At 40.7% G+C, this 20,419-nt stretch overlaps 1 protein-coding gene across 3 annotated transcripts in view; it reads left to right on the top strand.

Annotated features, from left to right (window-relative positions):
- The window catches only part of DEPTOR (DEP domain containing MTOR interacting protein), an 80,408-nt gene extending 60,342 nt beyond the window's left edge, over positions 1-20,066 (top strand). For all 3 annotated transcript variants that reach the window (XM_067290215.1, XM_067290216.1, XM_067290217.1), the window contains one exon: positions 17,122-20,066. In XM_067290215.1, coding sequence (XP_067146316.1) covers positions 17,122-17,250 — 129 coding nt within the window. In that variant the 3' untranslated portion in view covers positions 17,251-20,066. The remainder of the gene's footprint in view (positions 1-17,121) is intronic.
- The last annotated feature ends 353 nt before the right edge of the window (positions 20,067-20,419 follow it).

The following is a 20,419-nucleotide window of genomic DNA, read 5'->3' as shown; positions in this document are numbered from 1 at the left end:
AATTTGAAGGTCTTAATTTAATAATAGTGAATGTATTTGTGTGTATATTCTGAATCCTGAAATTCAGAGTTTAGTACTTTGCAGCGTCTTTTACTCTCTGAATATAGCAGCTAGCAATAAAGTAGATCTATTCTGAAACTTGACTTGTAAAAATAGCACTGTGTTGTCATATGTGTAATCTTAGAGATTTCACTTCTGAATTTAGCAGCTTAGAGCTGAAGACTGGGGTTTTGGTTTGTTTTTACTTTTGGTTTCATGCTGACAGCCCTGCAATGGTCTACCAGGACACTTGGATTAAGCTGGGTTCCTTCATTCTTCGCCTCTGAAACAGGTTTTATATACCAAATTATGTTCTTGGGTTTTCCAGTTGTGCTCTTAATGTACTCATGTACCCTAATGGGGTTACACAAATTTACCCAAACCGTTCATGACATAAGAGCGTATAAGTCTCCATGGTCCTGAGGGAAGTAAACAGTATTTTAGCTACTAAAACTGGAATATATCGCTTTGAATTTGCACAAAGGACAGATCTGATTATTTGCAAAGGTGCTATCTTCACATAAAATCCCTTTTCAGAGCAGAATTGCACATAAAACATTATGTCCGTATATATTAGAGGAATCCCTATGTAGACACCAAAATTGGTGTTCCATTTTCAGAAATGCTGAATGCCTTTAGCCTCTGGTGAAGATCTGCCAGTTTCCTTCAAAAATAAGGCTTTTTGTTGAGGTGTTCCCATGGTAATAGGTATGTAAATTGCCATGCAGTATTTGAAATTTTTTGAAAAGCTATGTTACTTAATCCATCTGTTTACAGAACTCTTCAGTCTGGCCAATTTGAAGGAATTGTATGACACACTTTATGATGACAGCTCGTCAAAAATTAATCTTCCTCTATGTAGAAGCTGTGGGAGGGGCGTTTTGAAAATAGGATATTAAGCACAGCAACTTCTGGTGGAAAGAGAGGCTTGGACTGGTGTAAGAGGCTTTTTTCTGCCAGTGCTGCTCTGAGTACTACACCAAAGAAACTCTAACAAGGAAAGTTGGCTATGATGAAAAGGGCAAGAATTTGAAGAAGAGCCAACACTTGGCGTTGCAGTTTGTAGAAAAGTTCTTGGCAGTAGCAGCAGGGTTTTTCCTCCTGGGGGATGTATCTAGTGTAATCATTTTGGGGAGTGTCTTTGTTTGTAAAGCTTGTGATTTTGCACTTATCTCTGTTGGAGAGCGTTATATACCTGTCTTTACATTATGCTGGACAAATTCTTTGAGAGGACTACTGCCTACAATTTCACTGTAGAACCTCACTATGTGCACTTAAAACTCTGTTCTATATTATATAAAGGAGTAAATGTTATAGGATCAGTCTACCTGAAGGACTTTGTGCTGTCTTGCTTTGCATTTGAGCTTGGCTGGGTTCCTAGCCTGCTCCAAAGCTCTGTGAATTGAGATTCTCAAAAAAATTTCAATGAGCCACGCACTGCTGAATAGCTGGGCCACACACAACGGCTGCATGGTCAACACACCGTGCTGTGTCGCTGGGATGCACCGATCTTTGTAATACACGCATCTCTGGCATGGCAGCACTTGCCATCTCATTATACATAAAATCCTCTTCTGGGAGAATTTTAAGGCAATTTAGTTCTGAGAAAATACCAACTAGTATAGCCTGCTGAGATAGTGTGAGAGGGTGTTATGTTTGTGGTTTTAAGGCTAGATACCTCTTCTGGGCCTGTTAAATATGATTACCATTTGCAGTTTGAGGTTTCACGTTTGAAGCTGAACAAATAATTTAATAAATACATTGTCGGCTAGCTTTATTAAAGTATTTTTAGGCCTCGTTTGCTGGAGTGCAGTTGCCTGTGACTGTTGCAAATAGCATAATTGCTATCAGTGCATTAACAAGTAGAGGCTGGAGGCGACACAAGGGCTATGAAAGGAGTCAGCGTTGTGATGCATACTTCTAAGCTATCTGCAGCTCTGTTTTGCTTTATGCTGTTGTCAGCAAACTAAGACTGGAAGACAGAAGCAGCAGAGTTTTGAAGTTCCCAGCTTGCTTTAATATTCAGGGTTGTCTGGCTGCAAAATTCAGGTGTCTGCCAATGACACCACTGAATATTGCCAGTTGTCAGGAAAACTCTTTTTCACCCTTTCAGTGGTTTATTCTGCAAACTGATTTCTGCTTTTAAGGTGCAGTATTTTTTGAACAGTTACACAACTAGGCTTAAAACTGGAGACTTAAATTGCCATTACATATTGCTCTTGTTACTTAGTGTGGAGTCATCTCAACAGTGCATGAGAAATCTAGTAGATCTAGCTTAGTGTGAGGCCTGTGAGAGAGACGAACTAATCGCTAATTGTCTGCTCTTGCCTTTGGTTGCAGAAACCAGCACCCAGCTCTAACCTCTGGAGGATGTTAAAGAATATCTGACTCCTTAGCTCGATCGTGAGCAAATTAATATTTATCGCTGTTACAGCTAAGGTCTTTCTATCGGAGAAATTGTCAACAGTCACTTCATCTTTTCTACCCTCCTCTAGTTCCTCTTCATTTCAGTTGGCAGCAGGGACTTCTGGGACCATGTATAGTCACTGGCACCAGCCTCTTCTGGTTTGAGCACAGTTTGGGGCTTACGGCTTACAGTCAGTGTCATCACAGCATGGCTCTGCTCTCCTTGTGATCTTTACAAGCTGGCACAGCTAGGAGGTCAGCCTCATAAATTTTCTCTCTGTGCCATGGTCTCTTACATCCACAGATGATTATTTCAGGTCGGGGTTCTCAGATGATTTCACTAGCAGAGTAAGAGCCAAATCTCAAGTGTAACTGAGTAGCCACTATTTTGTGGAAAATATTGCTATATCAGGGTCCCTCCAGGTCATCAAGCCCAGTTTCCCTGCAATCAAAGGAAAACAGGTGGTATGTGCTGAGTTCTCAGAGTCCAAATACTGCCATAGTCACAAAATATTACAAGCTTGTGACATAAAGGACTAAAAGCTACATATTATAAGGTGTCAAATGAGGAGTAAAAAACGAACAAAGCATGTGACATCAGAGGAATTGCCAATGTCTTAGATTCCTGCAACAGCAAGCAATTTGAACTGTGAAGTTCTCCAGAGATTGAACATAGCTCATGCGGCAGAGAAACGCAAAACCCACTCCATGGTCCAGGCCAATCTGGCCTCAGAGAAAAATCTTTCCTTGCCCCAAACCTGGTGATTGCTTAACTGTTTGACAAGCAAGGTGAACCAGCCTAAAAGCCTGAAAGATTTTTATTCCACCAGGAACAAATATCTCATTTCTGTCTGTGGCCAGTTTCCAATGTTTTACAGAATAGTGGGAAAAATAGAGGAGGTTGGGCATCACAAGGGAGAAGATTTTTCCTAACTCCTGAAGGCAACTAGCAGGAGCTTGAAGACTGGAATTTATGTTGTATAAATATGGCACAACAAAGAAGCCTTCCTTTAAACTTTGCCATTAAGCTTAGGGGAGGGAAAATATCTTAATGTTTGGTGCTGGGCTTCTAACCCATTAAGATACAAAGTACCTCTTGGGAGATGACTTCAGTGCTAATTGAAGGTATCCAAAGGGTGCTCTCATTATCTCATGTGACTGAGCTTTAAATGAGAAGATGAAGTAGATTTGGATAAATATTTATACTGTGCGATAGCATATGGTGTTGCTGAAGCAGATGCATTTAAGTCTTAGAATTCTTATCTTACACCAACATGTTACTGATTGTAGAAAAGCATAAATTACATGAGTTGCCATCTGTTTTCAATTACGGCATGAAAACACTGAGGCAGGTTGATATTTTCCTTTAGCTGTGTTATCAGCTAGCTGCTGAATTTGATAATTACATTAGAGTGAATTCAGAATGAATGTATTTAGTAATGTGAACACTCAGAAAAGACCTGCTGACAAACTGCTTTCCTAGGTTGTCCATAAATAGAGAAGCAGCAGAGCTAAATGTGCATAGAACTATGTGTGATGAATGTCACTACTGTGGTGCTTCAATAGAAATGTATATATATATTTCAAACAAGTCTCCTTAAGTTAGTGGCCCAACTCTTAATAGTATTTAACTCATAAAACTCCATTCTGTTCCATGGAGATGCAGGAGGTATATTCAAGCACCTAAGACTTTAGAGAAATCTAACTTCAAGGACACAGATTTGATGTTTTACCATAAAATCTATTCGTGTTTTGCAAAGACACGAAAATTCAAACAAGCTGTAGCTCCAACTTTTGCTTTATACAGCCCTACCCAGAACCTCAAATTTCTATGCTAATTTCCATCACAGAGGTTTGAAAGAGTGAGCTGGCGAAATTATCCGTGAGTCTTGAACATCTTGTGAATCTTGCTCAAGAAGAGTAGTCTGTCACATTAGGACACGTTAAGAACAGATTAAGAACATATTGGTCAACATTTTGGATGCTATTTTTTTCATTTAATCTTTAGTAGGAATTTTTTCTAAAAGACTCTAAAGAAAAATGTAGTCAGGCAGCTGTGTTAGTCAGTAGCATGATGATTCAACAGAAGTTGGAAGATATCAAATATTTGTGAATGTGAAAATACTCAACTGTGCCATCAACATGAAAAGTGGATTGGTGGCAGGTTGTCCTTGACGACTGTTTAACAGCATGTATAGCAGTCACTATACTTTCCTGATCCATGCATGATTCTGTGCCTGGGTTTTCTTACTCTGTGCCTTCCTTCTCTTTCTGGCCCATGGTCATCATTTGCTCAAGGAATTAGCTGGTGTGCTGTCGTGATGCCTCTGTAATTGCCCTAAAGTTTCCACTTCCAGTGGGTGTGTTTCATTAACCTAAGCAAACAGTTCTCAGCATTTTTAGAGTGGGTCCTGTTTCCTCTTTGCAATAATTTGGGTCTATCCCAAAGCTCTGGTACTGTAACTATATCAAGATTATTGTCTTGCTAAGTTATGGTGGTAATATAGTTCTGCATTTTGAGCACTGAATCATGTGCTGTTTAGTTCATGGAAACATTATCCTTATCTACCATGAAACTAACATCAGACTCAGGAAGTCTAATTGAGCCATCAGAGATTTTGGAAGGCACTTGCACAGAGCGAATGCCTTCAAGTACCACTAATTACAGTTAATTACTGGGCAGAGCCTTTCAGGAAGAGCAAAATCTTTTTTAAAATGAGTACTGGGCAACAGGGTGCATCTCACACATTTCCTCTTGTCTGAGAGGTTTGTAAATTCAGCCCTCTCACCAAACTCATGGCTTCTCTTAATGAGGGAAAAAGTGATCTTGGGAGCTGTGTTCTGTGTTGCTGCCAGAACTTTGTCTGGTTGCCAAGAGGAGACAAGGCTTGGCAAATCTTTCCTTGGCTTTCACTGCAGAAAATTACGAGTGCCACGAGAGAGTCCTTAGACCTTGATTATCCTTTGCATTAACACACTGTCTTTAGGTTGCTTGAAATAATGAAATGTTTCCTCAGCAGCCTGCCTTTTTCCTTATCATTGGGAATCCCAGTCCAGGAGCTGATGAGTTGCTAATCAGTCTCTCTTCTGCCCCTTTGCGGCACCAGCTACTCAGTCTGTTTTATTCCTCTTCTGTGGTGGAAGCCATACAATGTTCGACCTCTCTGAGCAGCAGACTACCTGCGAGTCACTGTAGCCCAACCTGTTGTTGAACCTGCCCCATGGTGGTTGTGTGGAAGACATAATTAGGAAATTTGGATTCTCTTCCTTACTCCGTCACAAACCCTCTGTACAACTAGACTAACCATTTTCCTACCTGGATGCAGAGATATTCTTCTAAGTAAAGATGGAAAATGCCAAGAAAATCTGAAATAATAGAAAAGTTTGATGAGCAGATCTGTTTTGGTACCAGTACAAATGAAAAACTCCAGGTCTGCTTATATCTCCTGGGACTGTGCTTCACAGCAAGTCTCAGGATGGTCTTGGGTTCCCAGGTTCAAAGCACCATGTGGATTCAGCTTCACCAACCAGATCTAAAGTCTACAGTGCAGCAATGTTACTGCTGCATGGGCTCCGCTGAGTTTCGGTAATTCAGTTTGTACAACTGCCCTCTTTCTAAGCCATCCTCCTCTTCCTGGTGAGGAATTTGTGTTTGCATTAGTTCCAAATGCTTCATTTGCGATATGCCCCCCTGCCATCCCTGCCCCAGCTGTAACTCTTTTGTGGGTAAGTAAAGGTTTTCCATTTCTACTGCCACTGTCTCTGCTAGTCTTTAGCAACATTCTGCTCTATTTTGCTGTGTTTTCCTTTAGTAAATTATTAGATATTAAGTATGACATTCTGGTTCTTTTACAGCCACCATAAAGCTCCTGGAGCCCTCAAATGTATCAGTATTGCTACTTTTTTTGGTGGATCTCCAGTTTTCTGCTTGTTTCTTTGGTTTGCCTTGCTTCATTCTCCATGGAGTTGTTTAAGGATTAGTCTGTTTTAAGGGGTATGTTCAGAGGCACCAGTACTTATGCTGAAGGTGTTTTGGATAATTAAGTGAACTCCAGCCCTCTGCAGACAGGTGTCTTTGCATGCACAGTCACCACCAAGTAGATGTGGTGCTGGGCTGCATTTGCATCGATGGACTCTCTTCTGAGTCAGTGGATGTAAAGTCAATTAAAAAAAATCAGCTGGCTTTATCCTGGACTTCAGGCTGCGTGCTTGCTGTGGCTGTCAGGGGCTGTGTTAAATGGTAAAGAAGTCACAATTCTGCATGTGAGAAGTTACCCCTGCAGTTCAAGGGGAAATATCCACTCCCATGCAGAAGGGCAGCACAGTACTCATGCATCCCTTCAGCATAAACTACAGACTACCGCACGTGAAAGAAAACAGAGAGAAACATTTTTATGCTTTTCACTTCCCTTGATTTTTAGTCCTGTTTCTGAACAACAAGAGCCATGCTACTCTCTGCAGGGGAACTGTGAAGCTACTACAGGAATTAAGGCAGTAGGAAATCCTATATAAAATAGAAAATAAGGAGTTGGTTTAGCATTTTGGGTATAAGTTTCACCTTTAACAGTGAATTTGCAATTTTTTCTAAACTTACAGGATTCAAATTTGGCAGGGTTTTACTTGCTTACACCAGACCTGAATTTTGGCCTACAGAAGTCATGGAATGATATTACATTTCCAATGACTCTGTGTGATTTTTTTCTAAAGACTGATTTAAGAGAGACCTTTCCTGGGCAATAAAATTTTTTTCTTTACAAGACCCAAAATCTTAACCAAATATGGAATGTTTCATAATACATCAGAGCTCTGCCTTCTGCATTCGCAGTAATGTAGATGACATTAGAATTTATCTTGTTTATAGGCCAGTCACCTAAAATGCTGTTGGGCAACAAGTGACCTACTGTATTTGTGTCCGTACACTGCCTCCTTTTTATCAACAGTGAATACAATTCAGGAAAAAATGCCTGCAGGCTCATAATTGCAAGTTAGTGTTTTGGTTTTTTTTTAATTAAGTCACATTATTTTAATAAAAAGTGGATTTACAAGTTCTTTTTGAGTAAGTGAAGTTTTATGGCATGGTAACCCAGATAACTGTACACCCTGAACCCTTATGAAAGTGCTTTCTTGATTGTTGCCGAAGTCTTACAGCTGTATCCATTCAGAAGGAGAGAAAGCAGTCTTGGTTTCAGCTGCACTGTAAAACAGTGCTGCGCTTGTGTTTTCATACAGCTTCTAAATTCCAGCATGGTCTATAGCCCATTTAATGGTGAGATTTAGTGCCAGACAGAACAGCTGTGATCTTACACTTGCCTGAGCTTTCTTAGGCTATTGCAGGTCACTTCTAGGTAGTCATGGCTCCTTAAAGAGTGGACTGTCATCTAAAAAACTTGTCCCACTGCTGGATTTCTGCAGAAAATTTGAAAGTAAAAAAAAAAATCAGAAATTTCTATAAATAGGCAGAAAATTAGAGTCCCGTACGGCAAAATGCTGAACTGCTTTTGCTCGCAATTGGGAATTAAAAGCATTTTGTATTATTAGGTCTGGTTGCAAAATATAAAGTTTCACTTGAAGCCTTGAAGAGGTCCTCAGCTGCTGTTTCATTTATAGCGCTGTGGCAGTCGCAACTATTTGCAGCGAACGCTTCTGAGGGATGGAGGCTGCTCATCAGCTGGGCCTTAACAGGACCCTTCATCGCAATTCTTATTGTGCTTTCCCGTTGCTGCTCAAGACACAAGCTGGCTTCCTTTAATAATATAAGCAAATAATTAGGAAAACATGTTGCACTGAAGCCAAGGCTCTGTTTAGCTAGTCAGACACATGGGAAAACAATTGCACTTTTGTCTGCGAAAACAGAGAGCAGCTGTTTGTCTCGAACGGTGCAGACCATTTGTGCTCGTTGCAGTCTTGCTATTGCAGGGTACTGAGGGTGCCCTGTAGAGATATGAGCACACTTGTATCTTGCTTGTTTTGGCTGCTTTGGGGCAGCCAAAACTTAAACTTTTGTTTAAGTAATATGGGCCCTAAACTAACTATAGTTAGTTAGTTTAGCCTAACTACACTTGACCTTGTAAGTAAATTTTTATATAGTTTGTAAGTTCCTTATTCATAAGGAGTGTTTTTCTTTTAGCAACTGTAGTTTAAGTGTCGATATACCAGGAAAAAACCCCCCAAACACTTAAATGTCAACCCAAACATAAACAGAAATTATTTCTAAGCTAAGACTCTGGCTACTGATGTAGTATTTCGCCCAGACCCATCTTTAGCTGTCTGAGTTATTTAACATTTTCAGGGCCATTCTGTGGTAGGCATAAAGTTACACTATAAATAAGAACGTCCATAAAGTTAAGCATGCAGTCACTGGCTTGCTTTCCTGCTGTAGCTCAGTCCGGCTGTCCTTTACCTGTGGGTATTTCCTGCTTGGTCTTGGATTAAGTCAACACGCCAGTTCCCAATTAGTGCCGCAAGAAGCAGTGACCTAAATTTCCGTATTCCTTCGATCTGATTTATGGAAGATTTGCATTTCAGGGAATTAGGCTCTTATTATTATTACCCCCCAGGTATCTCTAGCTGTCTTTAATTTATCTGTGTGAGTAACCTGCTTGATGAGGCTGTTCGTGGGGTTGGTGTTTGTCTGGCAGGCAGTGAATGAGCTGCTGGAGCCGCACGGCTGCAGAGCCGAGCCTTGCGCGCGGCCCCGAGGCCGCCTCTCCCGAAGCAAGAGGCGCTCTCGTGGCCTCTCAGTCCAGCTCCTTCCCCCCTCTAATTATAACCTAAAATTCCCATTGAATCCTGGTAGCAGGGAGGGAGGGAGAGGCTGCTTCAGCTAATGCTGAGGCCCTTTGGAAATCTGTGTCTCAATTAGGTTTGTGTTGCATTGACGAATTTCTGATTTTTTTTTCAGGCAGAGTCCTATGAGTTTGGTGTGCTGTAAAAAAGTCAGGTCCTTTTTTTGAAAAAGTGTGATTGTGCTTTCCGTAAACAGCCCTGCACCTTCGGCCTGTGCTGAAGCTTTGCTCGGGCAAACCACCCATACCTCACTGCGGTTGCAGATCAAGATGCAGAGCAGTAATTGTACAGTTATTTTTGTTTGTTGGTTTTCTCTGCCGCGCATTGCGCCGTGGTCTTCTAGTAGCATTTGCTAGCACGGTGGTGTGACAGTAGGTCAGCTTAACAGTGGTGTAAGGATTGAACAAGAAGTGCAACTCTCTAGAGAGAAAGTCCTGTGTTTATGCAAGACCTGGATCCTTGCCTACTCCCACACCCCCCACTCTACAGCCAATTACACATTTGCTAGAGATATTTACAGACCTGAACACCCAGCTGCAATTTATTCTGTTTCATGCAGTAACCTCGGTTATGTCGAAAGGGACACTGCGTGATTTTTTTAACCTTTGGGTGACATACAGTAGTTTTCAAATTGTCAGGTTCCGGCTTTGATTTACCAATGCTAGGCAGATTGCATGAATTCTGATTTAAAAAAAAAAGAGAGAGAAAAATCTAAATGGAAGCGCAGCTTTTAGGACCTCTGATTTCCATCTCTTTTCCTCATTCCAATGTGACAGATTAGGGGAGTGGGAGCAAATACTTCAGGACTGTCCGTGTTTGCTTTTATTGAGGAGGTTAATCTTGTATCTTCCTTAGGACCTTCTGTGGCCGCATGTGCAGAGTCTCTGCGGCCTGGGCTGTGTGTGAGCACTGGGATTCCTGGGGTTTATAGCTGTGCGTTACTTATTAAAACAGAACAACCTGCCTATCTGCATACATGCGGGCTGTTACTTATTAAAAAAGAGCAACCTGCAAATCTGCACACACGCAGATTGTGTGAGTGTAGACGTAAAAGGAGGAGAATTTAGCCCTGTGCCCTCTCTGCCCCAGATTCCTCTGGGCTTGTTCCTTCCCCCCCACAGCCGTCTCGCCACTGACTTCACCGGGACTTCAAGTTCTCTGAAAATTTAGGCTGCAGTTTACTGATCTAAGTGTAGGCTGCTGCCAAAGAAAGATAACTTCTCTGATCCCTGAGGAGAGAGCAACCCCTGTGACCAAATGGTGGCCTGAGATGGGAGTAGGGGTTGACTTTCCTTTCCCAACTCCTTCATATTTTATGCTTACATTAGATTTTAAAAAAAAATCACATTTTGGTTTCCATCTGTTTGCTTGAGAGCCCAGCCATGCTTGGGAGGCGCAAATGGGAGCAGAAGTTCCCAGTGTCCCCAGAGGAGCCAGGGGAAGAGGAGGGTGGGAAAATCACATTTCAAGCAAAACTATTTCTTTAAAATGTTGGAGGCCTGGATGTCCCCTTCCTCCTTGCTGATGGCTGGAAAGCTGACGTTCAGATGTCGTATTCTCGTAGCGCCGAAATCTCCAAATTTTGACAAAATTTGGCAGCAAAACAAAGAAAGCCAAAATGGATGTATGTAACGCAAAAATAAGGGCTGGGGAGAAGGAGAATCACCTTTCTAAACAAGTGATGGTAAAGAATACCTTTTTTGTTTGTTTGTTTGCTTTTTCCTTCTCTGTTTCAGCAGTTTAGCAACTTTTGCTAGTAATAGCTGTGGTGCACCACAAGAATTGACCAGAAAATTTTCTCTCTCAGAATTGGGCCCAGTTTTAAAAAGCGACTGTAAAATGTGAATACCTTAACTTTTCGAGTGTTCAGCTTAAGACATCTCTAGGTCTCTGATAATTGCAAAATGTTCATCTTTCAGCCACAATTTGCAGGCGTGACTACAATTAGGGTTTCTTAACTCTGTATTTTGGCACTGACAGCACGACCTGATGTTTAAAAGAAGTGAGGATCTTGCAGATTTCTTGTGTAGATTAAGCATACAAAAGACATGTTTTTGCTATTCACCCATGGAGAATTTTTGTTCTGAAAGATCACTGTGAGTTTCAGAATGCCATAATGAAATAATTATAAACTTGAGCTACTCAAACCGGCCAGCTGATCCTCATCCCAGTAGGATTAGTGGGACATGGAAAGAGCATTTATTTATAATTATTGACGGTATGTCTAAAATGGAAATTTAAACAGACATTTCTTTTAAATTGATTTTATTTTAATTTTCATTAGTTCAAAGAAAGGCAAAAGACTAACACTGGACTTTTTTTTTGGAAATAGTTACACTGTAAATTCTGGTGTCAGTTTTATTGTGTAAAGATGTTGGATTTTGCTCTTCAGGTAGCTCTAACAGAACTTTTACTTTAGCAGCTTTCATTGTCATTCTCAGGAAAATTCCTTAAGAATTTGCCAGGGTTGAAAATAACTCTTTTATTTGCCTGAATTCATAATTTCTATTTGACATTAATAAGTTTTCCCCCAAAAGAATATATTTTTACATACATCTTGGGGAGTTTCTTAAACAAAGTAAAAGTTATCGGTGTGTCTTTTGTGTCACATCAGCTGGTAGTCAAGCGAACACTTCATAAACTATCCAATACCTATATGTAAATCAGTGTGATTACGAACACTTATAAACAGAACGAAGGGTTAAATGCAGTCCGTGCCGTGGTGAAAGAGCCAGCCTGTTCTGATGCGCGTACAGCTTTCCAAGCAATGGCGCGTTTCTGTGCAATGTGCTAATAGCTGCTGCAGTCCCTTGGTTTCAGGGCATCTGCGTTGCAGCAGAATGCGGCCCCGGGCCGGGCTGCCGGCAGCTCAGGATCCGCGTCAGACCTGGGTCTCGGCCAAGGGTGAAACCCTGCCTGCGCTGCAGTGAACCGTCAGTGGGCGGCTGTATTTCGCTCTTTCCCGCCAGCCGTACTAAGATTGCTGTTCACACAGTTGCCGCGTGGACAGTAATCGTCCCACCTGCAATGGAAATTATTTGGTCACAAGGATTTCCGCACCTGTTTACACCGCTAACACCCGTCAGTGACAAACGGCCCCTGGAAGCCTTGCAGTCCATTGGACCTTGGGTTTGCTGAAGGAGACAACTTGCTTGTAGAGACTTCATGGATTACAGCCTTAGACCCTGGTGGTCTGCCCAGATAGTTGGGTAAAACCTTGGTACTGCTCAAAGTCAGTAATTTTGCCGCTGTCTTTAATGTGTCATTGCATAACCCACCTTTGTATTTGGGATGTGCAAGCCTGCCTTGTATTTGGTAAGGTTGGTTTCTTTGGTACATATATGGTCATGAGCTGTAAAAGAGTTTATACTCTCTTAAAGAAAGAGTCAATAAAAAAATCAGAGTGAATTCCAGACCCTGATCCTCACACTGAGAGGAAATGATAAATCAGTTGAGAATTAGCGCCTTAAACCATGGCCATTTAAACCTGGCGTATGTTTTTGTGGCTGTTGAAAAGGGCAGTCCCCCAACCACCCACGGCCACGCGCTCCTGCTGCCTCCTTTCTGCTGACACGGGCATTCCTGTCGCTGTGCGAAGGAGAGAATGGATCCACTGAAAATGCATCTTTGTCTAGGGCTTTTTTAAAGATTGATGTCAAATTAAAGTGACTGTGTGATAATGGTCTTGTCCTGCTGTTTTGAGATATATTATCTGTTGACCCTGTGTGGTTGTTCCTTGGATCACTACCAATGATTAGTGGTTGCATTCATTACATCTATAAAATTAAGTGCTTTTTTTAGGATCGTTCCAAAAAACTTAGACTTCTAGCTCTTTATGATCTTTCATAGCACCCTTCTAAAGAGTGTGCCTATAAAAAAATCAAAGAACATTTTAAAGGATTTTTTGGGAGTATTAAATTGAAAAAAGTCCGGAAATCAAGGCCTAGATCCATAAGGATATTTGACTAAAACCTGTATGGTCAATAGCACCTGAATGTCTGAGGATCTAGATGTAACTGCCTATTCTTAGATAATATTCCTGTAGCACTGATAAATATTCAAGTCATCATAAGGCAGACAGCTGGGTAAGAATTAGCAACAGGTATGCAATGTATTTATTAAATAATTTGTTTTAAGGTGCTTGTGCAATTCCCCACTTATACCTGTTACTATTTTCCAAACTAAAATGCCAGTCTGTCCCTGACATCCCTCTGGAGCATCTTGCCATCCATCTCACTTAAATTCCTGGCTAAAGCAGAGTGATCTTTCAGGTTCAGGGGCACATGGGCCCCGGGGAGGGAACGAGTGCTGGATCTGCACAGCACGTGAGCCTTCAGGGCAGGAAAATCCGGGGGTGCGAACATGTATCTGCAGGGCCCTCAGCAAGGCCAGGAAGGGGCCAGAAGCCAAAGCCCGATCTGGAGGGAAGAGCAGTGCAGAGTCTTCTGCAAGGGGGCAGGAGGGGTGGCCCAGCTCCCAGCACCGCAGCGTCCTCAGCATCAAACACCACGGTAGCAGTAATTATAATTCCCCTTCTAGCCATCTTCAGGAGGAGGATAAATGTTCTGACAGACCTAATGGCTTTTTCTTAGAATCTTTCTGTTCAAATTTGAATTTAAATTTAAAATGGAATTTTGAGGGTTTTCTTTTTCTGGGAACACCTGGTTTTGGACAAATCTTCTACATGAGCCTCTGGAAACCCATAGAACAACAAAAGCATAGATACCCTTTCTGCTGTCTGTACTTCCGTGGGCTGTTGTATCTCATGGTGGGAAAAAGGAATAGTTGCCAATAAATGTCTATTAATGTAAAATGTAAATATTAAAAGTAGTCAAGGGTGCCTTTTTGTTTCACTGCTACTTAATTTAACTGTTATTGTTTATGTGTTTTTTATATCACTACATCCTGCCTACCAAAATGGTCAGAGTTAATTCTTGTTTTTGTCATGTCTTGAAGTTTGACAGATAAAAATGGATGCTTATCTCCTTTCCAGATCCTTAGAGAGCCATGAGGAAATGAGTAACAAAGGCTCTTTCAGACTCTTTTAACTTTATGTTGTTATCTATTAGACTCACCAATATGTGGAAACCAACAGAGAAATTTTACACGTTTAGAGTTACAAAGCCCTTAACCGTAACCAAAACCAGCCATGGTTATGAGCTGAACACTTTCAGATTTTTGAAATGTTTTTATAAATGTAACATTAAATCATTGTGACATTTGAGAGCAAAAAGGACTGAGCTGAGGGCACCGTTGCCCTCAGCATCCCTAGGCTCTCAGGGCTGCGAACACCCCTCTCCCCACACAGCGACAGCAGGACCTAGCAAACGGCTCCACATTTCCTTATCCCAGAAGAAGACAGATCTGGAATTTGCAGAAACTCAGCCCTTAGGGACCACTGGTGAAATGCTGGCGGGTGGAGAGAGCCTTCTGCCACCCAGGGGGATTGACTCTTTGGTCTCAGGTCTCTCCTATTCCTCACCAGTCTTTTGATGCAATTTTAGGACACATACTCTCTTCTGTGTTTTGTTGTCCTCTCTACATTTGTCTTCATTTCTGGCTTAGGTGGACTTTTAGCATCTAATCCTATCTACTAAAAAACAGTGAAACTAATGTGCCATTTGGATCTAGTGCAAAGCAAAGTGCAGAGGGACTCTTCTCAACCCATACACATTGCTGATTAATAATACTGTCAGGGGCATGCACTGAAAGAAATAGGTCTAGCAAGTAGACACATCAAGTTTTTTGAGCAAGAAACTCACTCCTTGGCATCTAGATCACTGTTCGCACTACTGCAGTGTCTGTAACTTCAACATTTGCGCCGTTGCACCCCTAATGCAAGTGGCTGGCCTGTCTGGAAAGCTGTTCCTTTGCCAGGGACGCTGCCTGGGGGCCCCCCGATGCCCATCGCATGATCCAGCATGCAGATTTATCCGTCACACACTTGCATGCCTGTCCCCGGCCAAACATGAGTGCCATGCATTAGGATTCCAGTAATTTGAGAAGTCTGAGAATATGCAGCAGTAAAACAAATGTCAGCCCTTCAACTTCCAAAAACTGCGTGAAGCCAGAAGAGACAATGTTATTTCTGCAGGTCTGTTTTAAATCAACCCAAATATTATCTTGGAGCCAGGGCTATAATTCAGTAAAACTTGATACAATCTTGGAAAGCCATAGAAAGCATTAGGAAATACTGCTGGGAGTTGAGTGACCTATAGATACTGCAAAAATCTACATTTTATACTAAATAGACATACCTCTTAAATTCTAATGGAGGCACACTGAAGAGGATAATGAGTTACCCTTTTTGGCCAAAGTCCTTAAGACTGAGAAGGCGCCTGCATGCAAAAATGGAACTGTTTTACAATAGTAGTTGCAGCTGAAACAGTATATAAATGTATAGGAAGGATACTGCCACAGAAGTGGCTGAAAGGGTATAGCTTATTTCCATAATTTGGTGACTGTTTCAGCTACCAGTAAGGCTGAATCCCAGGATCTTCAGCCCTGCAGATCAGTGAAGAGTTTGAAGGGATGAAGTACGAGAGAGTTTTGAAAGTCTCCCCTTTAGGGGCTGCTGCTGCCGCTCCTGTGCACAGGCTCCGAACAGCAGAGACGAAAATCACTGGTAGCATTTTTGATGAAACATTACATTTTTGGATTGGCATTGCTTCCTCTATAATTTTCCTTAAAAGGAACATTGATAGCTACATTCTCTACATTTTACACAAATATGATTTGAGTTTCACCACACTAAAGCCCTGTTTTGCAGAGGGAAGGTAGCTGATGCACAAGTTTAATGACTTGACTTGGGTTGCAAAAAATCTGCTTTGGAGCTAGGAACATAAGACACCAGAGCTGTTTCCCAGCTCCCTGCATAAATTGCTGTATTGTGTTTCTGCCTAAATATAAAAGGTTAAAGTATAAAATAATGTGTGAAAATTTTTGAAGGGATACTCTCTTCACAGCATCTTTCGTAGACTCAAGATCACTTGAGAGTAAGATAACCTTCTAGTGAATGTGCTGTTTTCATTGAAACATCAGGATGATATTATTGCTTTAGGCGCCATATTTTTATCATTAAAAACACAGATCTAGACGCTACATGTTTTTGACCTTTTTAACAAGTACTGCAATATTATGATTAGAACCAGAGAAGGCTTAATGTTTTTGAGGAATCAGTGCTGTTGCCTTTCTTGTCCTCTTCCGTTTTTTACAATGCTGGTGTGACTTTTTTTTCTCTGATTTTCCCTAACTCTATTAAGATGTACAGTGGAGTTGGTCAGAATATTTCTATCAAGAATTTTTGAGAGAAAATGCCTCTGATGCACAAAAATTTTCAATATTTGAATTTGATGTTTTTTAAAAACAAAATATTAGCATATTTAAAATTGATTAATGCTTCATACTTTCCAGAGGGAAAAAAAAAAGAACATGCACAGAAAAAGTAGAAAGAACTGAATTTGTACAGGGATATCTCTTGAAAACCAGCGAGGCATTTTAACCTGTTCGAGGACTGAGTGACTTCTTCTTCCATTATATTATTTCCTAGAATTAGTGTGGTCACTATTCGGACTTTGTCCTGAGCCTGGACACATGACCCGTACGCTTACTTAACTACCAAAAGTTGTCTGAATGGTTTCCATGAAAGGGTTTAAGTCAAACTAAGGATAATAGGCTGTTTGCAGTTTGGTATTTCCAAAAAGCTTTATGTAAAATTAACTTGCCAAGCTAATTCTAAAAAGTGTATATTTCTTAAGCATGCTGAATGAGGCTGTACAAAGAGTCCTGGCGTTCATGCAGACCCACGTGTTGATAGTACGTTAGTGTACATAACTTTACTGAAAAAAAAAACCCAAATACGCCACTTTTGCTGCTTGCCTTTCTCCTCAGGTTTGCCAGTTTGTTGTTTCCGTCAACGGCCTCAACGTTCTCCACGTGGATTACAGGACAGTGAGCAACCTCATCCTGACCGGCCCTCGAACTGTAGTGATGGAAGTGATGGAAGAAATAGAGTCCTGAAAAGAAAAGTCTCTTACTGGACATTTTGTGAGAGAAACAGCAAAGAACATGAAGCAGCATGACGCAAGGAGGCAAAACTTTGCTGTGGCTAAATAGCTGCTTTTGCTTTTGGGGAGGGGGGTTCTTTCAGTTAACAGTAATAGCACTGGTTCTTATGCTACAAAGTGAACGATAGATACCAGCATATTTTCACTTAGGACTCTTCTTTGCCTGCTGAAGAGGAGGTTGAGGCCTTTCGGTCGTCTGTCCAGCCGCACCTGCTCCAGCCCGAAGGGTCTCCCGCCTGCGCGGCTGGGCGTCATTTCCTCGCAGTCAGCCACCGCATCAAACGCTTCAGGAGACGAAGGAAGCAAACGCGCTGGCCCGTGAGGGTGTTGCAGAGGGTTTGCACGGCACGTTGATGTTGGTGAACATCCTCTATGTACTTTTTGGGTGTCCAGTGTTGTGCCAGGAGCACGTGCTGCTGCGGTTGCTTTCTCCCTGGGCTAAGCGAAAGTTGGCTGAATGCAGGCTTTACTGCGGTCAACCACAAATGACCTGTGATTGCATCTACATGGGAAAAAAGTGCTCGTTTTCTGTAGAAGTTACTCTGATATGAATGATTGGGCCTGATAGAATACAGAGATTATTCTAGAAAGAAAAATCGAAAACCAGACGAGTGTTGTAAAAGCATGAGTTGCTTTTACTTTTTACAAAATTTGGCCTTTGAAAATCAGGCTATTTGTTTAGATGCCTAAGCACAGGTTTAGGTACTCAAGTATGAAGGGCTGATATTTTTTTCTTATGTGTAAAGGACAGGTGTCTCAGCCTTGTTGTCTGTCAGTTTGGAGAAATTCTGGACACCTTTGGTCCTAGGAGAGTAATAATATTTAGAGGGTTGAAGTGGGAAATTCCCAGTGTAGCATTAACAAAGCTACGTTCAGACGCTCCAGTAGAGGAAGTACACTTCAAATTGAAGCAATGTACTTGAATGTACATTAAACTCGTTAGCACTTTCAAATCATCAAATGTTTTGCAAACTACAGACTTGCCACATAAGTTGCAATTGACACTATTACTAATAAAATGTTGTATTTAACTGACTCTTACTCTTTTTCAAACAGTAGGCTTTCTTTGTTGATGAATTTTTGAAACAAATCTTTTTTAAATGTATATACAAGGTCTATATTCTGCTGAGTTAGGTGACTTCTCAACTCTGTGGTAATCAGACTGCATGAGTTTTCTTTGATCTTTGAACTGAATATATACACCCTTGTCCACAAAATTATAAATATATATTGCAGACTTTCTCTGCTGTCTAAACTTTAAAATTAAAGCTTGACCTTCTTCATGAGCGTACCAAAAATCCTTCATTTTTGGGAGTGGGGAAAGTATTTTTTCTCCTCAAATAATTTTGAAATATGTTTTGCATTAAAAATTGGTTCTCACTAATACATTGCTCTTGCAGTATGTTTTTCGCTCACTCAGACACTTTTACGTATTTCATCAGGGACACAGTAAGACTTCAAAATCATATATGCTTGCAGCTCAGCAGGTAGAAGTCCATGTATTCTTTGTTTCTAATATCCACGGTTGATTTTCCACCAAGGAAATGTCTCATATTCTACTTATGTGTACCAGTGCAGAGAGGTATAAAACTGGAATTGCTCTCTTGATACTAACCAGGCATGAAAGTGTTTGGGAGATTCTTTTAAACTGTCATTTAGTACAACGGTTGTTTATCACACCCCTAAAAATGTTGTACATATATATTACCCATATCAGATGATATTATACAGTTCATCTAAAATAAATAGTTTAGCACATAATGTTATATGAGATTGTAGCAACTGTCAGTGAAATCCACTAAAAAAATCAGTAGGGAAAAAACCCTTTTGTCCCAGGAATGTGTCAGTATGCTACAGTTCTTTGGTTTTGTGAATCCAGGGATACGTCCCCAAATACTTCCAGTCTCTTTTCTTGTTTGCGTGGGTTGTTTTGATTGGTTGGTTGGTTTATTCTTTGCTCCTCTTTTAAATATAAATTCTAGATGTTAGGCTAGGCTAAATATTAAAATGTGAAGGATTTTCTTAGCAAAATGCTGATGATTCTATGTTATACCACTGTGGATTCTTCTGTCTTACATCTCTTGCCTTAGTTAATATTCTGCTACAAGTTCCCTGTAGCTTACAGATAATTAAGAAACTGGGTCAGAATTTCGCTTAATAATGCATTACAGAGTGCACTTTAGACTTGAGTAAAAAGAGTGGGAATGGGGGGCAGGGAGAAATCTGTGCATATCATTATGTTACAGATTGGATATGGCATTTTCATTTGCAAGATACATTAGTCTTTATCACAATTTGAGCCCCATTACTTGCCTGCTGTTTAACAGGGATTTCCATATTGTGTTCTCAACTTGATTTGCAATCCAGAATGTAATTAATTCTTTCCCTCTTCAATATGACAAAGTTATTTAAAATTATCGATGTAATGAAATTGTGTATTTTGTAAAAAAGGATACAAAGTTAACAAGTTACGAAATGTATTGTTTCCAATTAAATTGCAATTTGTCTGCACACAGTGAGACACACACCAAGAGGCATCCCACAGGAGTCAGTGTCAAACTCCCGTGCACTTCAGGGGGCGCAGAATTTTGGATATAACAGAGAACCTGGCTCTCTGGAAAGTACCAGAGGAAATGCAAGATCATTCACAGAAGTGTGGAATTTCAAGACATAATCAGGAATATCACAGTGTGGACTGGAGCAAGTAACCAGAAAGGAAAAAAGTTGTCATCATTAGTAATAACTTCATTAAAAAGAGGCATTTTTGAAGACTTTCTGTCTTCTGTGATCACCTTTATGGTTATTATAGATCTTGTGAGATCATTTACTAAATTTTAATGATTTTATAACATTCGTTAGTGCTGCTCCTCTGAACCTATACATTGGCAAGTCATTTATGGAACATTTTCAACCAATATAATAGTTAAATAAATTTAAGTAGCAGTTAAATTAGTTGGAGCATCAGTTCAACGCCATATTTCTCCCATTTTCTTCTGTCTTATTCATTAAAAGATGCACAACTTTGATTACCTTTATCAAGACCAAATACAATATGTATACTATTGAACTACAATTTGTTCCACAACTAGTCCCATTGAAGGCATCTGACTCATTCATAAAAT

The sequence above is a fragment of the Apteryx mantelli genome, chromosome 2 (genome assembly GCF_036417845.1).
Source record: "Apteryx mantelli isolate bAptMan1 chromosome 2, bAptMan1.hap1, whole genome shotgun sequence".
In the NCBI taxonomy this organism is placed as follows: Eukaryota; Metazoa; Chordata; class Aves; order Apterygiformes; family Apterygidae; genus Apteryx; species Apteryx mantelli.
This window is presented reverse-complemented; position numbering and strand designations above follow the sequence as displayed.